Consider the following 18,530-nt stretch of genomic DNA (forward strand, 5'->3'; position numbering starts at 1 on the left):
TCATCGTACTCATCTGTCTGGTTGTCTGTGTTTGGTAAGTATCACAAACTAAATCTTCTTCTGGCACTCTGTATATTGAACCCAACCTTTTGTCTTCCAGGCGTTTGAAGTCAACACATCCAACTGCACAACAGAGTCAGGTGAGAACATAAACTCTTTTTAGTTCTGTAATCATTTGGAAGGATCCGGCTGAAGGCTCACAAACACTTCCTTTTTGCTTTATTTATTTATTTGCAGAGTCTGACTGTTGAAGAGACAGCGAGAACAGAAGAAGACGTCCATTATAGCGAGATCAACTTCTCGAGGCGCGGACCTGAACCGTCCTCTGTCTCGGTGCAGGACAGTGGACAGCAGCAGGACACGCTGTATGCACAGGTCAAAGTGTCCTACTCGGCAAACGTTGCACAGACTGCTGACGTCCCAGAGGATCTCTACGCTCAAGTGAAGAGAAAATGAGTGTTGTCTTGTGGTCACATTTGGGTTGGATTCTTAGTATGCTTTTTACTTATACAAGAAGTTTCATCTCAAGTTTATGTAGAAAAAGAAACAGGAGAAAGTGCAATCTTCATTGCTCACAGATAATTAAAGGGGAACTCCTGCAGCTCAGATAGTTTTAGCTGAGATACCATCATCTATATTTTTGAACGGACTTCATATGGGTGGCTGTGATCGGAAATGTGTTATCAGATCACTTCAAATAGAGGTCCCCAAGCTCTCAATAGGGAAGTATTCTGAAAGACAGCTCTGTTCACACGTTAACATTGTACTACAAGATTATATTTACCTTTTAAATGTTTGTGTCATTTACTGAGCTCTTGTTTCTTACATTTTTTTGCATTCTCCATATTTTATTTGTATTTTAATAACTTCAAAAATGAACATGAGACATTTGAAGACATTTATTCATTGCACCGTAATAAAAACCATACTTCTAAAATTACCTATTAATCTCAGTTGCATTTATTGGTCCAACATTTCACATATTGCGTGTAAACACCACCTGAAAATCACACAACTTAATCACTAACATTACATAAGCGGCAAAATGAATTATGCATAGTAACGCCCAGTGGAAAACGGTGTTTCGAGTACTTAATGGTGTTCTGATATAAATTGATTTGAATATAAAGCTTAATTGAAAATAGAAAGGGCAGTTCCTGAGACTCAAGTCAATAGTGTATTAAAAGATCTGGTGCTATAACTCACTTAAAAAAATATGAGTAACTTTTTTTGTCCGAAATTTGCAAAAAACAGATGTTTGGGCTTCAGCCTGAAAACCTTAGCAACCTGGACGTTGTATTGTTAAACGTCTCAAAAGGCACCACAAGGCCGTGTTGATTGTGTTTTAGTACAATGCCAGGTCTTGTGAGTGAATGGAGGTAGTGATTAGCTTCTCTATATGAGGAGTTTGACAACGTCAAAGAAATCTAACCTTCATGTCGAGACAAACCTCCCTCCTACCACCAGTCTCTCTCACCAGTGTTATTAGTGGGAAGTCTTTTCACAAAGTTGTTGCATTATAGATTATTAGCTTTTTATCTCTGGCATTTTTATTCCAAAGAGAAACACGAGAGTCACTGGTTGTGTTTTCACACACACAGAGAAAGTTAACTGCTGGCCTGGCTATTGGTCTTTTTGAGGCGTAGTTTTTTATTCATTATTGAAAAAAACAACTGAATAAATCATCTTTACTGAGCAGCGAGTACTAGAACTCTCTTATACCTGTATTTCATGGATGAAACCCAATCTGTGGTGACAGAACTAAGTTCTCTGTGTGTGTAAACCCAGCCAGTGACTCTTAATAAGTGCACCCTAATGATCTGAATCCTGAGTCATCAGTGACTACAGCCCTGTTTCTGGTTGAACTTCCTGTCCGTAGCGTTTTAATTGTGCACTCGGTCCTCCAGTGCCTTCAGCTCAGCCTCCACCTGAGCTGGCAGATCAGCGCCAACCTGCTGGGTGAAGTAGGCTCTCAACTCCTTCGTCTCCCTCTGCCAGAAAGCCTTGGGCACGTCGAACAGGGCGCCCATATCCACGTTGCCGCTCAGACCTTTAGTGTCGATGGCGCCATCTTCTGGCAGCCAGCCGATGATGCTCCTCTTGGCCGCCTCGTCCTCCCTCTCCCGGCTGCAGCGCTTGAAGATCCACTCCAGCGCGCGGGCGTTCTCGCCGAAGCCGGGCCAGAGGAAGGCGCCGGTCGCCGGGTCCTTTCTGAACCAGTTGACGTGGAAGATCTTGGGCAGGTGTGTGGGGGCCTTACGGCTCTGCATGCTCAGCCAGTGAGCGAGGTAGTCGCCAAAATTGTAACCGAAGAACGGCCGCATGGCGAAGGGGTCGTGCATGATCTCCTTGCCTGGAGGATAAAGAATTGGCTTTAGTAACAGCACTAGTAACGTCCTATTATCATAAAACACCTCATCAACAGGAAAGCCCTGCAATGGCTGAAACATCATAGGTGATGTCACAATATCAACAAATAGTCAACCAGACCAGAACTGTAAATCAGTACGAATGTATTTTACAGGGGCTCAGACCACATGGAGATCAGGTGCGCGTTAGTACCTTTATGCTCAGCAGCTGCCGTGGCTTCAGACCTCATGGAGGCTCCAACAAAGACTCCGTGTTGCCAATTGAAGGACTCGTACACCAGAGGGACTCCTACAACGTCAACATTTGATCACGTTTAATGCACTGCCGCTCGTGTGCTGCTCGACTTCTCACGTTGACGTGCAACACAAACTGTAACGACTCAAACATGTAATGTGTTAAAAGAAGAAGACAACACGAGCACCGCGTCATTGTGCATGATGTTTGTGGGCTTCCTTTTCTGGTTGCAATGCAAGTTAGACTAATTTAGCTCACTTCCCTCTGTGACAGTCACACCACAGAAGACTAACGACTAAATGCTTCGAGAGGTAAAACATGCATGAAAATGCTGATAATATTCAAATAAAGTCTGAGACTTTTGAGAGAAAAACTCTGGATGCTCAACGAGAGCAGCACCAACCTTCCGGCCTCCTGCCACCGAAGATGATGGCGTCGATGGGAACGCCCTCCTCACTCTCCCACCGGGGGTCAATGATGGGACACTGAGCCGCCGGGGCACAGAAGCGGGAATTGGGGTGGGCACACGGGGTCGAGCTTCCTTTTTTTTTACAAAACAGTTTAGTCTACCTTCAACGTCACAGTAATCTTTAAAAAAATGTGGATTTTGTAATAATCTACATCTGAATGTCATGGTTCATACTTGTGTCTGATCCACAGGTCTCTCCATTTCTATAGGTGGCATTGCTTTAACATACCACTAGATGGCACTGTTTACACTCTGGATTTAGAGAGTCTGTGATGAAAGAGATGGGAATATATATACGTTTTATATGAGCATCTTCTTGCTCTGTTTGGGGCCTTACAATATTTACAACTGATGTCTTTGTTGGCAAAGAAACAAACACATGAGTCAAGCTAGATTGATGTCTTCATAACAGCCGGGGCACGCCGGTGTTACCTTGCTGCCAGTCTGTGTATCAGGACTCAAGTGTGGATAAAATATTAATAAATTGTAAAGAGTAGCTGCCCATCTGAGCTTTTTCCGTATTATTCATGCCATTGAGTGCCTTATATTGTTCTGACTGCTTGGCGAGTTCTTTTCCTCTGCTTCTCATGGATTCCAGTATTTTCCCCTCTATGTTCCTTTATGAAGGAAAACACCAACAGATACAGTTTCTGCAATAATCTGTGTGAAACTGGCTCCTTGATGGGACATTTTCATGTTTTTCTTTTTAAATATGAAACAGAATAATCCTGACCTTTTGTCTGCTGGTGTTTATCAAATGTACTTTTTGAAGATTTTAATAGATATTTGAGAGAAGAGGAAGCAGAATGTTTAGCTATTGGGGTAAATCATTTATTCAGTCATGTAATTGTAACAACACAAATAATAGTTTGTGAGGTTCATCAGTCCTGTGATGCAGAGCAACAGAGATAAAGCTCAGTGTGATCCACAGTGACTGTACTCAAGTCACTGGCTGTTACATGTTCTTATTATTGTTATTATAATTATTGGGATATATGTAATATATAAAGATTTCAGAATAAATAGACTCACAGGATATGAGCAGTTAAGGGAAGAACTCTGATAAAAAAAAACAACAGCACTCGCTCTGTGGTCTTAATTCAAAGGAAGTTGTCTCGGTTTTAAATTACGACAGCTAAAAAAGGGAAGTTGGATTGTTGGACTGTTGAAATTCATGAATATCATTATTTTCTCTTTAAAACCACCAACCAAAGGATCTATTTGTCACTCTCTTGTTGATGTGGGCTTCTTTGTTAAGACAACACTCATGGTTTTGTTCTCATCTAACACTCTGAGTCGTACACATTTGCAGCCTTGTGAGCGGTGGTCTCTTAACACACAGGAACTTGTGGTTGTACAGAGCATGTTGAACGCTTTGTAAAATCCACTGTTGTGTTTGTGAATCCAGGTGATGAGTGTCATGGCAGTCCGGTCTGTGAGAACGGTGACAGCCAACATGTTACTGAGTGTCTTCTTTCTCTCAGGTGAGCTTTTGGTTCAGTCACTTGTATTCCTCTTGAATCATTTACTATTTGACACATATCATTTTACCCTAAATTCATGTGAATGTTACAATCTGTATTCTCTGCGTCAGCTCTTTTGTCACTGAGACGAGACTGACTTAGTTATTTGGAGATATAGACGGGTTTGGTCACCACTGGGGTCGGCCTCGTGGGGGATAGTTGTTGTAAAACCAAGAAAATGAATCAATACAAAAACTGTTCAAGGAAAAAAAGACCAAAATGCAAAATATTACTGCTGAAGTATATTTCTCTTCATGTTTTTTTTTTTTTGCATGTTACTCACCACTGTTAATCATTAGTCTGTTTCACAGGTGCTTTGGCTGATTGTGTTCCGAATCTAAATCTAGTCATTACTGCACCTCAAGAGATGGAAGCACTGACTGGATCTTGTTTGCAAATCCCATGTAACTTCACTGGTAAACCAGAGGAGGAATTCAACAGCGCAAGAACAACCTTCGGATTGTGGATTAAAAATGATTTAGATTTTCCCCCAAATCCAGATAATGTGATTTTCAACAGTAACAGGGAGGATAACATCTATCCAATGAATCTAACTGGAGACCTGAGTCAGAGAAACTGCACCACTTTATTTTCCAGTTTAATCACATCATACACAGACAGGTACTACTTCAGGATTGAGAACCGACCATTTCTGGCAACAGCTTCTTGTGATCCTCTTCAAATAACAGTTCGAGGTAAGAGAGTTTTGGTTTTTATCACTCAGTCTATGATGTTATTGTTTAGAATAAAAAGTGATATCAGTTGAAGCTAACCTTCAATGTGAATGTAAATATCTGCTACAGAGACCAACCAGAGAATGAAATGTTTACACTTCATGGATATTAATGGAATTGTTTTTTGTGCTCTACTATTAATAGTCCCATGATGAAGCTGCCTGTTCATGCAGACCTTTGCATTCAATGCTTGAAAAAGGGGAAGTCTCATGAGTTGTGAAGTGATATAAACAGCTGCTACTTTAAGTTCTTTTCAGATGTTTTTGGTACAAAAATCATAAAATACAATCTTAAACTCTAAGTACATGAAGTACAGATTAAGTATATTATATATATTAGTGGACGAATGGTAGTTGTTGTGTACTCTCACGTGTCTCAAGACTCAAACACAAACATCCAACTTTCCTCTTTGCAAAGTTTTTGTTTTCACGTTTGTCTTCCTGTCGTCCCTCCCTCCATTTTTCTGGAATAATTCACGTTAGAATATTCTAACCAGCAGCAGAAGTAAAGTGAAGGTCTCAGTGAAGGATCTAGTCTCTAAAATCATAAGACGATTATTTATCACTTGCAAGTGTCACGAAAATGTCTTTATTCAAACTGCAAAACATGTATTCATGTTTGAACCGTTCAAAATACTGATTAACTAACAGTATAAATGTCTTTTTTAATCGTTCAAAAATAGCCAAAAAATACACATTACCAGTTACATTAATGAACACATTTCACATTTGAGCCAAGTCGTAATATTTGCCTCCTCAAAGTCACCAGACTCCATTGACGGAAAACGTCATCTTACCTCCATGATCGTCGTGAAACAATCTTTTCAAACAAACTTCGACAAACAAAACAAACCTCACAATTACTTTGTGAGTCTTTCCACTGTTCCAACAATCACCAGCTGTGGTTCAGTCAGAATATATCATAAATTCAGAGTTAGATGTGAAAAGAAACGGACGTTATTCCCTCCTCAAAGCCAACAGACTCCATTGACAGAAACAGTGATATTGTCGAGTTTTCCCGTGTTTAAAAAACCTCCATATATGCTCTAATAATTTGTTGGAAAAACAGCATTAGATGGTGTTTGTTCACCACCTGAGGAATGTTCCAGTGTTACCTTTGTGACCCAGCCTCACTAACACTGTTTGAACATAGTTATTAATTATAATAATGAATCTGTTGAGCTATCGATCCTCCATCGTCCTCTGGTGTTCTTATCTTTGTGAGTCATTCGGCGGTGAGATATCATCCTTCTCTTTCTCCGTGTCATTTCAAACGTTTTCAGGGAGGGTAAAAAGTACCGAGTGTACGTGGTGACGCCTCTGCTGCCGGGCTTCGAGGAGACATCAACAACGGAGGAGGCAGCGCCATCCAGGCCATCATGCACTTCAACTACAGGTGTGTGTGTGTGTGTGTGTGTGTGTGTGTGTGTGTGTGTGTGTGTGTGTGTGTGTGTGTGTGTGTGTGCGTGTGTGTGTGAGACGATAAAGCTGCCTTTTACCCACCTTCTGTTTGAGTTTGTCTCATGAGGGTTAAGCATCCAGTTTAAGACTCTGGTGCTAGCCTACAGGGCAGTGAAAGGAACAGCTCCTTCCTATCTCCAGGCCATGGCCAAGCCCTACACCCCGGCCCGACCACTTCGCTCTGCTACCTCGGGGCGACTGGTTGCCCCGTCGCTCAGAGGTCCCTGCGGCCGATCGACCCGGTCGCGGCTGTTTTCTGTCCTGGCCCCACAGTGGTGGAATGAACTCCCCACTGACGTCAGGACGGCAGAGTCGCTGCCCATCTTTCGGCGCAGGCTGAAAACTCACCTCTTCAAGAAGGCCTACCCTTCCGCTTAGCACTTACCTAGCATCTACTGTATTCATACTAGCTTATTGCACTTATTGTTTTTATATTAGCTTGTGGCACTTATTGCATTCCTTTGTTTCTGCACTGTACGTTGGCTCTGGTTTATGCTCTTAGATGCTTGTTTGAGGTAGGGACATGTACTTATTACTTCTGGTGACTAGTTGTTCTCTCGAAAACCGATGTTGAATACACTTATTGTAAGTCGCTTTGGATAAAAGCGTCTGCTAAATGACTGTAATGTAATCTGTAATGTAATGGTTAAATTCCAGTGATAGATCATTGCCACGCCTTAACTCTGTAACCACAGTGCTGTAAACCCTGTGTGTGTGTGTGTGTGTGTGTGTGTGCGTGTGTGTACATGCCATTCCTTTTGTGGCTGACATTCATTATCTAGCCTGCATTCTTGAGTAAACACTCAACCCTCTCCATGCAAACACTGACGCGCGCACACACACAGAGGCTTGAGGAATGTGGACCTGCTTCTCATCCACCTTCTGTTTTCCCTGCAGGACCATGAACAGAGGAGAACACTCCATCATGTCCCAGCTCAAGAGAGAGAGTGAGTATTTTAATTTCACATTCCCTTTACATGAGTGTCTCTCGTGTGTTGCTAGCCTGACAACATGAAAAAACTCAAGATTTGTTGAGAAGAATCTTTAAAAAGTCGTTCATCGTGTCCTAAATGAATTGGTCAAACACGACTCTGACTGCTTGCTGCTGGTTTCCAGTGGGAGACCAGTGGATAAACTACATCTCCATCGCCGGTCTGAGGACTCACGCCGAGCTGGAGGGGAAGCTGGTCACACGAGCTCATCTAAGTCCACAGCAAGATGCTCATCGCCGACGACAACACCGTCATCATCGGTAATTTTCTCACGTTCTCGATTCCTCCATCGCATGATTAAAAGATGACAAGATGTAATGAAATATTCCCCTGTAGTCCAGACGGCTCATGTATAATAGAGGAGAAAGAAACGGGAGCAGCACAGAGACGGTGGCGTCCTTTTATATCAAAGAGGAAATATTTAAAAAGCTTGAAAATGTTACAAAGAAAAGTCATTTGTTTGATACTTTGCTGCTGGTTTTCTAAACATGTTTGTGTTTTTGAACTAGAACTGAACCTTTAAAGGTTCCACATAACCTAAAGCAGAACTGCGGTTCCCAAACTTCCCTTCTGACCCTTTAAATGAAGAAATGTCTGAACTGTACCGTAATGAGATATGGTGTGAAATATGTGTCGGGTAACAGATGTTTCTTTCACACAGATAACTGTAGAGCGCAGCTACAAATAACAGAAACTAAAATATAATTCAGTGTAAATAAAACTACATCATTAAAGATTAGAGTTACCACAAGGAACTTTCATTTTGTGTCTGAAACAACAATTTAATAATAGAATTCTGTAATCGTTTCTGTTATTTTGTCCAGCTCCTGTCTACAGTGACATAAAGATAAACATAACTATTAAATATAAAGGACATCATTCACTTCCATGCCCTTGATATGAAAGTGAAGACCCATTTATTAACAGATATCTTTAATTATTTTTTTTATATACATTTCTTTGGACTATTTAATTTCCTGTATTTTACTAGTATGAACGTCAGCATGTAGTCTGAGCTCAGGCGCTGCAGCGCCCCCTGCTGGCCGATTCTGGGATCGCACTCATTTTGTGGTTCCGCAGGTTCTGCCAACATCAACGACCGGAGCATGCTGGGAAAGAGGGACAGCGAGGTGGCGGTGATCGTGGAGGACTCGGAGACGGTTACGGCGGTGATGGACGGGCAGGAGTACCAAGCTGGAAAATACGCTCGTAATAACTTATTACACTATAACAATATTTGTTTCATGTATTTTTTGTTCTTTGTCCAGGGGGGCCCCTGACATGTTGGGCCCCTGGGCCTGTGCCCAACATGCCCGTTCAGTAATCCGTCACGCAACCGTCTCTAAATTTGAGGTTTCAAAGGGGACATATCATGAAAAATGAATGAACTCACATACATTTGGCTATCTGGAGTTCTTACCAACCCACAAACTGTGAAATAAGACGACCCAGTCAGTTTTTTTGTGCGCTACCTTGATCAGAAAACATTAGAATAAACCTCCCTATAAGAGTATCCCCATATGAGCTTCAGAACCACATTTGCAGAGGATCGCCATCATTTTCTAACAAGCCAATCAGAGCAGACTGGGCTCATTTAAAGAGACAGGCGCTAAAACGGAGCGTTTCAGACAGACGCTGAATACTGATGTATTCAGACAAGACTGTGAGAAAAATAGTTTTTTAAATGTAAATCTAATTTATTTATTTATTAGAGTTTTTTGTACTTCTGTTAAATTTCCTCATCACGTCTTCTTCTCGTTGCCAAATATCTCCGCTCGCAATATCCTGCAATGTTTCAGCATTTTCCTCTTCCGAAGTCTTCCGTCCAGCGACGTCCGTAGCATCCTGGAGCTGGAGGGCTACCTCGCCAAGCCGGGCCTGGACAAGGAGGACCCGGCCCGGGCTCACGAGGAGCTGAAGAAGATCCGCGGCTTCCTGGTCCAGTTCCCTCTTCAGTTCCTGTGCGAGCAGAACCTGCTTCCCCCCATGGGCTGCAAGGAGGCCATGGTGCCCATGGAGGTCTGGACCTGAGACCGAGAGGGACTCGCCAGTGCATTCATGTGTTCACGCACAACATCAGGAAGGCTTTCAGGTTAATGAGACCCACTCTGGTGCCATTTTGGAGGTCATAGTGGCTGAAAACAGCCTTTTTGTGTTTTTAATAAACTGACAGCTGTATCTGATGACATGTTAGCATTGCACTACAGTGGTTCCCCTCTGCAAACATAATTGAATAATATTTTCTAACCAGTTTGTTTGTGCTGTAAAAATCCTTGACCTTGGTGCAGTCTGTCTGTGCTGCAACACTCCTCAACATGAGCCACAAAAAGTAAAAGTTAGAGTTAAACGGAGAGTTTCTTTGGAGATAAAAACCTGGTGTTTGGATATAATTTATAAACGTCTGACCTACTTACTTTTATCTTTGTTGTAGTATGAAAGTGATCACAAACATCTGATGTAATGGATCGTTGCAGTTGTGTCTCCATCATTGGTTCTTTCGGTTGTGATAATAATAATAGTGGAAACAAACGTGAGCGAACCGATTGTAAACAAATGCATGTGGACGAGAAAAACATAGTTTAAATGATTCGAAACGTCCTTCACAGTTGACAGACGGTCTTTGTGGTTCAACTGACCTGCTGTTCTTACCGTAGTGTAGGCTTTCTTCGCTTTATTATCAATATTTAAACTTTCAATTTGACCGTGAAAAAAGTTGTTTTAGATAATCTGGAATAATTCAATATAATTCATCATCTGTCAATTGAATCACATCCTGATACATAATAACCCCGTCTATATTGATAAGAACGAGCACATACTCCCTTCATTTAATGAGAAAGTACTCCGTATATATGAGACATGGTTTTGTAAACTTATTCGTGAATTGAATACAATTTATTTATTTTCAGAAAACTTTCTATATCCTAAAATATATCATTATCAAGATATTTCAGGTGATTAAACACTAAAGAGAACATCATTTTAAACATAACATTCCCTTTCTGCCGATAGATCCCCTTTAATGCGACGCGCTGGCCCTTTAAGGTAACCTGTGTGGTCACAGCTGCTGATCCTAGAGAAGATGGGTTTTAGCTGCAAAATTACCTCCAAAAATGGCGTCAGCTGTGGTTGTGAACAAAGCCTTTTGTACCAGCGGTGCCACCGGATGCACGTGAATAAGTTTCACACTGACACTGTGTCGTTGGAACAACATGGAGACTACGATGACACGTAAACGACACACATGTACCAACAAACATGGAGCGCAAACCACCAGGCTTTTCCTCTACAGTCTCCTTCGTTCTGCAACAACACTATGCAACGTTCAGGGCCGGCAAACGCAGCTCTGAGGGTTTGAAAAAGACACAAAATAATATAAAGAAGAAGAAGAAGGGGACTTTAATAAAGGAGAAGAGGATGAAGAGCTGTCGGACGTCTCCAGCCATTTTCTCTCATATCTCTGAAGCTTTTTAATATTTATGTCAAACAGGAAATCACAAGTGCCAAAGATGAAAGACTGTTAGTACAGTACGTACATTCATTACATTCCTCATACTGTTCTACGTTTAGCCTTAAGTGACCTGTTCTTGTGCTCTGATCTGGTCTTTGTAGTTCTTTTGGTAGCACTTTACTTTGCAGGTCTGTAATTTCCAATTAATACCATTTTCTGGAAAGAGCTGCTATAGTTTGGTGCTAATTACAGTAACGGGGAAATCTTTATTCATACCTAAATAAACATTCATTTGATTGGAAACTTTACACTCCATATAATAGTTTTCTGCCTGTAGACAAAGTTTAATTTAAATTTAAAAGAATCTAAGTAACATTGTTAGTTATTTGGTATTCATTATAGAAAACGTGGACACATAACCAGCCTTTCCAGGTAATTACAGACTTGAATAAAGCGTTGCCGTTCTGTTTTTTTACTGCATAACTCTCAGATTCATGCATGATAAGTTTATTACAATGCTGCGTTTCATTAATGTCAGCAAGCAGGAATTCTTTAGCAACAGCCAAGCTTATACAAACAGGCAACATTAGTTTGTTGGGCAACGATAGAGCGGATGCAAGTTCCTTCAGCACCTTTGTTTCTGCTGCCACCAAGTGGCCAAAATAATCTATTATTGCAGCTTTAAGATATTTATTAGTGCAGTTTTAAGGTTTTTGTAGTCTTAAAGATATACTTGAAGTTTAAGTTCATTAATAAAATTAGAAACGATGGTCTGCAGCCTTCACGCTGTTAAACTCAACGTCAGGTCGTCACAATTTTGAGAAAAAGTCTCAGATTTTCCAACGTTTCTGGAACGCAGCATCAATGTCCCTCCGTGTCTTCCTCGTTGGTCTGTGAGTGATCTGCATGACGCTGTTTTGTGCTATAAATTTGATCAAAAAAAAGACGATACCCGTAGCTGACAGCATGACAGCTGTGTTCATCAAGTCTTTTGCTAATAGCAGGTATAAAATACTGTGTTCTTACAGTTTAGCACAAGTACATTGGTTATGTCAGTGGTGGTAGAACTAAAAATCATAATAAATGTGATAAACCTCATGACAAACTGAAGAACCACATCACCGCTGTCTGTGATTCGATGGAAACAACTGCTCAATCTGTTGGCAGTATTTCTAGACTCAGTATAATTGAATAAAACTACTTTCAGGTCAAATAAATACATTATTCACTATTTCACCACCAGGTTATTCCCGCCAGCATTTACTTTGCAACGGCGTCTAGACTTTAATGTTGGAAAAACTACATTTTACTAGATCTGAGTTATTTTACTTAGAAACTCGTTTGTAAGCAGTTGTTGAAGAATGTTGATTAAAGGAACTGATCCATTAAAATTCAATTTACAGAAAATAATGAAAGGTATTAGATAAAAATATCAGAGTCTAACAGCCAACTGAATTCCTCTTTACAATGTTTTTAAGGTCAGTGTGTAGAATTTTGGTGGATTGTAATAAAATATTCAGAACTATGTTTTCATTAGTGTATAATCACCTGAAACTAAGAATCATTGTGTTTTTATTAACTTAGAATGAGCTGTTTATATCTACATAGCGAGCAGGTCTTCTTCCAGGAGTCCGCCATGTTACTACGGCAGCCCAGAACGGACAAACCAAACACTGGTTAGAGAGAGACTTTCATGTTTTTACGTTACCTGAAGGCCACCGTAGTTCTCCACACGCTTGTGAAACAGCGGTAACGAGAGCTACAGAGGGTGAAATTGTGGTATCACCAGCCGCCGTCTGGCTTTCTTTGCTCCTAAAGAAGTGATGCCACGGGTTTTCATTCTGCTCACGTTAAGGACTCTTGTAAAGGGAGGAGTGGAGCAGAGGGGTATTCAGTTGGTTGCAATCTACAACCTCACCACTAGATGACACCAAATACTACACAAAGTCCTTTGAACATTCGGCTTATTTTATTCATGACACAGATCGTAAAAAATAAAAATAAACATTTATCAAAACAATAAGGGTTGTAGAAAGGAATCTGAAAAAGAATCAACGGTATTGAAATATTTGTATTTTATTTATTTGGATATTTTCTCCTGATTGTCCTTATTGTGAGGCAGCAGCTCGAACCACTGAACCCAACAACATCCTGTATTATGGCTGCAGCTGTCGATTACTTTCGATTATTTTCCATCGATAAATCGAGCAGTCGGATTAGAAATAATTACTTTAATAAGGTATACATACATCCGTGCTATTTTTGTAGACTTGTTGACAATAAACACACTAATATATTAAAATATTTCATGAAATACTACACTGACTTTTATATTAAATACTATACTATGACTTTCATATTACATTTATATGAAACAGTATACTGTTATGACTCCCAGAACGCCTTGCTTTTACAGCATTATAAAGTATTAGCACAATACAGTAGGTAAATGTTAGAATTTCACTGTGAATTTACATCAAAGTGTTACAATGCAGAGTGTTGAGAAACGTTCTATAGATTATTAAATCAATGCTGTGATTGTTTGAGAGAAAGCCAACAGGAAAGATTCTATGGGTTCTATTGCGGAAAGGTATTTAGTCTTCAAAGGCCGTCATGGAACCTTGTGAGAGAAACAGATAGAAAACGAGACTTTGACTCATTCAGAGTGGACATGTTTTAGTTAATGATTCATATTAGCTCCACATTAAACCTGGGGCAGGGAAGAGGAAACAATATGTTGTGTGTATTATTCATGTATATTTTATTATACTGAGATGCAATGCAAACATCTTTAAAATGTATGCTACTCACCTTCTATTGTTCTTTGTTTTAGTGAAGTGGCAAAAATATATTAATTATATTAGTGTTTACACAGCATTAACCCCTGTGTGACTCTATATAACAAATTTTATAATGTCTGAGACATATGAGCCTTATGTCAGTGAGTATGTAGTTATGCATAAAGTAGAATTAGTGAACTGGTACATTATAAGTAAGATAAGTTTCAACTCAACACATTTGACAAACTGTCCAGACTGTGTCTAAAATCTCCCTATTCACTACAAAGTGAATGATATTTACAGTCCGAGTGTTGAGTGCAGCGTGTGTGAGCGCTGCTTGTGATCACCTTGTACCTGCATTATTAGCAAATATCTGACTTCTGTAATTCTATAATGTAATATAATGCATTATAAAACATAAAACTGTTCAATCAATAATTGTTTTCACATTCAATTCAATTAATTTTTGTTATAACCCAAAATCACAAATTACAAATTTGCCTCAGAGGGCTTTACAATCTGTACACATGTAACAGACAGACGGACGGACAGACAGACGGAGAGAGAGACAGACGGAGAGAGAGACAGACAGACAGACAGACAGACAGATGGAGAGAGAGACAGACAGACAGAGAGCAGACATTACATTACATTACAGTCATTTAGCAGACGCTTTTATCCAAAGCGACTTACAATAAGTGTATTCAACATCGGTTTTCAAGACACCAGAAGTCATAAGTACATCTCCTTTTTCAAACAAGCATCTAAGAGCATGAACCAGAGCAAATGTACAGTGCAGAAACAAACGAATGTAATAATAATAACAAACTAATACGAATACAATAAGTGCTAAGCGGAAGTCTCAGGGTAGTACTTCTTGAAGAGGTGAGTTTTCAGCCTGATGAAAGATGGGCAGCGACTCCGTTACCGGGGCCTGACAGAGGGAGGGACACGCAGAAGGAGCGACTGACCAACAGCCAATAAGGTCACGCGAGGGCGATCAGCTGACTGAAGCCAGGAGGAGTCAGCTGGATTTAAGCTAATTGTAACTGAGACAGACATGTTATGACTTTTACGGACTATGAAAGAAGATTCAACGGAAGTGCTCGTTCAGTTCGTCACATTGCATCCTGCAGGTATCAAGCTTCCTGGTTGGAGCGTGTGTGGACTCTTTTCCGCGGATCATATTTCCATCGATGGTGTAAATAGTGTAATTCACTTTGCAATTGTTTTAGCTTCTGTAAGATTAAATACTTTTGATCAGAATTTGAACCGGCTGAGTTTTTGGCACGGCTGGATGACGTGCGGCTCTCCCACAGTTTCAAGAGGTTCCTGTCCCTAACATGGGTAGGAGGAGAGGAAGAGTGGTAAAGGACAAAGGAGGAGAGGAAGGAAAGAAGAGGTTCTAATTTATCAGTCTGGATGTTAAAGTCGCCGAGCAGGATGAGTGCTGCGCCATCGTCATGGAAGTGTGAGACGAATGTGTCTAGCTCCTCCAGGAACTCACCAAGAGGGCCTGGTGGGCGATACACAACAGCAATGGTGAGTGACAATAACCGCATGAAATTCGAAAGAGGACGGGAAGAACTGTGGAACAGAGACAAGAGAGTATCTCCATTTTGGGGAGATTAGCAGGCCAGTACCACCACCTCGCCTCGCAGCTCTGGGAGTGTGAGAGAAAGAGTACACTTCTGACAGAGCTGCAGGTGTGGTGGTGTTTTCTGGTGTGATCCAGGTCTCAGTTGCGGCTCCCTGAGGTCCCCAACTGGCACACCGGATCCGGACCCAGGAACGAAAAACCGATAGATAATTCGGAATTATACATATTGGGCACCAAGTTGAAACTTTAACCGGCGCATCTTATTCAGCCGTTACGGCACTTGTTCGGGGGTGCAGGAAACACACCAACCAATGCATTGCAAATCACATCACGTGATGCAGCAATCAAATATGAGTATTCTGACAAGTTTCCTGACTCCAGCGAGGTTTACACACACGTGACACACCGGGCTGAGACGAGGAAATAGAAAGAAGAGCAGGAACATTGCGCTAATTGAAGAAGTCATCTCACATGACTCTCCAAAAAGAGAAACATGTTCAGAGAGAATATAATTCATAAGCAAGAATGAACAGACTATTCTATGTTAATTATAGAAAAGGTTGCCGACCCCTGACCTAGGACAATGGGGGTAGGATAGGATGTTGGTGTGACTTTAACTCCACACCACTGTAATTTGGGCATGGATGGGAGGGGGTGATCGTCAGATACACCTTAGACATACTCGCTGGCTTTCTGAGCGTGATGCCAGTGTTTCTTGACATGGACGCACTGTGCCTGATCTGAGGGGGGGGCTGGCATTTTTTAGACATTGGAGGCAAAGATGTCTTGCCTCCAATCTCCAACTTTACAGTCCTTAGGTCAGGAGTGAGATCCTTCTTCTGCTCTTTAACCTGAGGGGGGGGCTGGCTTTTTTTTAGAATCTCCAACTTTACCGTCCTTAGGACAGGAGTGAGATCATTCTTCTGCTCTTCAACCTGAGGGGGGGGGCTGGCATTTTTTAGACATTGGAGGCAAAGATGTCTTGCCTCCAATCTCCAACTTTACAGTCCTTAGGTCAGGAGTGAGATCCTTCTTCTGCTCTTTAACCTGAGGGGGGGGGCTGGCTTTTTTTTAGAATCTCCAACTTTACCGTCCTTAGGACAGGAGTGAGATCCTTCTTCTGCTCTTTAACCTGAGGGGGGGGCTGGCTTTTTTTTAGAATCTCCAACTTTACCGTCCTTAGGACAGGAGTGAGATCATTCTTCTGCTCTTCAACCTGAGGGGGGGGGCTGGCATTTTTTAGACATTGGAGGCAAAGATGTCTTGCCTCCAATCTCCAACTTTACAGTCCTTAGGTCAGGAGTGAGATCCTTCTTCTGCTCTTTAACCTGAGGGGGGGGCTGGCTTTTTTTTAGAATCTCCAACTTTACCGTCCTTAGGACAGGAGTGAGATCATTCTTCTGCTCTTCAACCTGAGGGGGGGGCTGGCATTTTTTAGACATTGGAGGCAAAGATGTCTTGCCTCCAATCTCCAACTTTACAGTCCTTAGGTCAGGAGTGAGATCCTTCTTCTGCTCTTTAACCTGAGGGGGGGGCTGGCTTTTTTTTAGAATCTCCAACTTTACCGTCCTTAGGACAGGAGTGAGATCATTCTTCTGCTCTTCAACCTGAGGGGGGGGGCTGGCATTTTTTAGACATTGGAGGCAAAGATGTCTTGCCTCCAATCTCCAACTTTACAGTCCTTAGGTCAGGAGTGAGATCCTTCTTCTGCTCTTTAACCTGAGGGGGGGGCTGGCTTTTTTTTAGAATCTCCAACTTTACCGTCCTTAGGACAGGAGTGAGATCCTTCTTCTGCTCTTTAACCTGAGGGGGGGGCTGGCTTTTTTTTAGAATCTCCAACTTTACCGTCCTTAGGACAGGAGTGAGATCATTCTTCTGCTCTTCAACCTGAGGGGGGGGCTGGCATTTTTTAGACATTGGAGGCAAAGATGTCTTGCCTCCAATCTCCAACTTTACAGTCCTTAGGTCAGGAGTGAGATCCTTCTTCTGCTCTTTAACCTGAGGGGGGGGCTGGCTTTTTTTTAGAATCTCCAACTTTACCGTCCTTAGGACAGGAGTGAGATCATTCTTCTGCTCTTCAACCTGAGGGGGGGGCTGGCATTTTTTAGACATTGGAGGCAAAGATGTCTTGCCTCCAATCTCCAACTTTACAGTCCTTAGGTCAGGAGTGAGATCCTTCTTCTGCTCTTTAACCTGAGGGGGGGGCTGGCTTTTTTTTAGAATCTCCAACTTTACCGTCCTTAGGACAGGAGTGAGATCCTTCTTCTGCTCTTTAACCTGAGGGGGGGGCTGGCTTTTTTTTAGAATCTCCAACTTTACCGTCCTTAGGACAGGAGTGAGATCCTTCTTCTGCTCTTTAACCTGAGGGGGGGGCTGGCTTTTTTTAGAAATTGGAGGCAAAGATTTCTTGCCTCCAATCTCCAACTTTCGCGTCGTTACGTTAGTAACCACTTTTTCCCTCTCCTTTTTAATCTCCGTGTACATTCTGGAGTTTCCCTTTTCAGCCATTAACTTATTCCTCAGGTCTGGCTTGTCCCACTCGGACGCTGCCAACTTCAGGATTTTCTCCACGATCGCGTCCAATTTGTTTGTCAAGTCGGCCTTGGACTCTTTCACGGTCTTATATGTGTTGTTTATTTCACACCGCTGCTGCTTCACTTTTTCCAGCTGCTCTTTCACAGAACAGTTGATCTGGTCAGCCTTGTCCAGCGCTTTGTTCTTTTCATCTGCCTCGACTTTCAAGAGTCTGACTTCCTCCTGCAGCTTCCTAGTAGAAACAAGTTGATCCTGAGCCTCCAACAAGTTTATTTGGATCTGATTCCTCTCAGCCTCTTGGCCCTCAGTCTTGCTGATTGCTTTTCGCAACCTGTTCTCCAATTCAGGAATGAGCTCTTGGAGCTCCATGATTTCCTGTTCT

The 18,530-nt window shown here is 41.7% G+C and overlaps 2 protein-coding genes across 3 annotated transcripts; one reads left to right on the top strand and one right to left on the bottom strand.

The window, feature by feature from the left end:
• Nucleotides 1-884: 884 nt before the first annotated feature.
• On the bottom strand, nucleotides 885-6,707 carry LOC142971832 (phosphoenolpyruvate carboxykinase [GTP], mitochondrial-like). The gene is made up of 4 exons (XM_076112527.1): nucleotides 6,638-6,707; nucleotides 3,008-3,145; nucleotides 2,563-2,658; nucleotides 885-2,353 (listed from the first exon to the last, which is right to left on the bottom strand). Exons 1-4 carry the CDS (start codon nucleotides 6,705-6,707, stop codon nucleotides 1,884-1,886), a joined length of 774 nt encoding a protein of 257 aa, XP_075968642.1. The 3' UTR covers nucleotides 885-1,883.
• Nucleotides 6,708-7,687: 980 nt separating this feature from the next.
• On the top strand, nucleotides 7,688-12,705 carry LOC142971877 (phospholipase D1-like). Of its 2 annotated transcripts, XR_012959423.1 has the most exons (5): nucleotides 7,688-7,737; nucleotides 7,907-8,042; nucleotides 8,863-8,991; nucleotides 9,600-9,874; nucleotides 10,795-12,705. XR_012959423.1 is itself a non-coding variant. In XM_076112605.1 (4 exons), the coding sequence occupies exons 1-4, from the start codon at nucleotides 7,692-7,694 to the stop codon at nucleotides 9,811-9,813; spliced, it is 525 nt and encodes a 174-aa protein (XP_075968720.1). In that variant the 5' UTR covers nucleotides 7,688-7,691; the 3' UTR covers nucleotides 9,814-9,970. The 2 variants fall into 2 exon arrangements, 1 of the variants encoding a protein (XP_075968720.1); XM_076112605.1 differs by lacking the exon at nucleotides 10,795-12,705 and having other exon boundaries at nucleotides 9,600-9,970.
• Nucleotides 12,706-18,530: the final 5,825 nt, after the last annotated feature.

The sequence above is a fragment of the Anarhichas minor genome, unplaced genomic scaffold (genome assembly GCF_050575085.1).
Source record: "Anarhichas minor isolate MPS153535 unplaced genomic scaffold, ASM5057508v1 ptg000050l, whole genome shotgun sequence".
Classification (NCBI taxonomy): Eukaryota; Metazoa; Chordata; class Actinopteri; order Perciformes; family Anarhichadidae; genus Anarhichas; species Anarhichas minor.

Bases quoted from the DNA above. Each gene is read 5' to 3' on its own strand.
- LOC142971877 (XM_076112605.1), top strand. From the start codon at position 7,692: ATGAACAGAGGAGAACACTCCATCATGTCCCAGCTCAAGAGAGAGA. The intron at 8,043-8,862 runs GTAATTTTCTCA...GTGGTTCCGCAG, and splicing joins CGACAACACCGTCATCATCG to GTTCTGCCAACATCAACGAC. The intron at 8,992-9,599 runs GTAATAACTTAT...CCTCTTCCGAAG, and splicing joins CCAAGCTGGAAAATACGCTC to TCTTCCGTCCAGCGACGTCC.
- LOC142971832 (XM_076112527.1), bottom strand. From the start codon at position 6,707: ATGGCCTGGATGGCGCTGCCTCCTCCGTTGTTGATGTCTCCTCGAAGC. The intron at 2,659-3,007 runs GTTGGTGCTGCT...TTGACGTTGTAG, and splicing joins CGGTGGCAGGAGGCCGGAAG to GAGTCCCTCTGGTGTACGAG. The intron at 2,354-2,562 runs GTACTAACGCGC...TTTATCCTCCAG, and splicing joins GGCAGCTGCTGAGCATAAAG to GCAAGGAGATCATGCACGAC.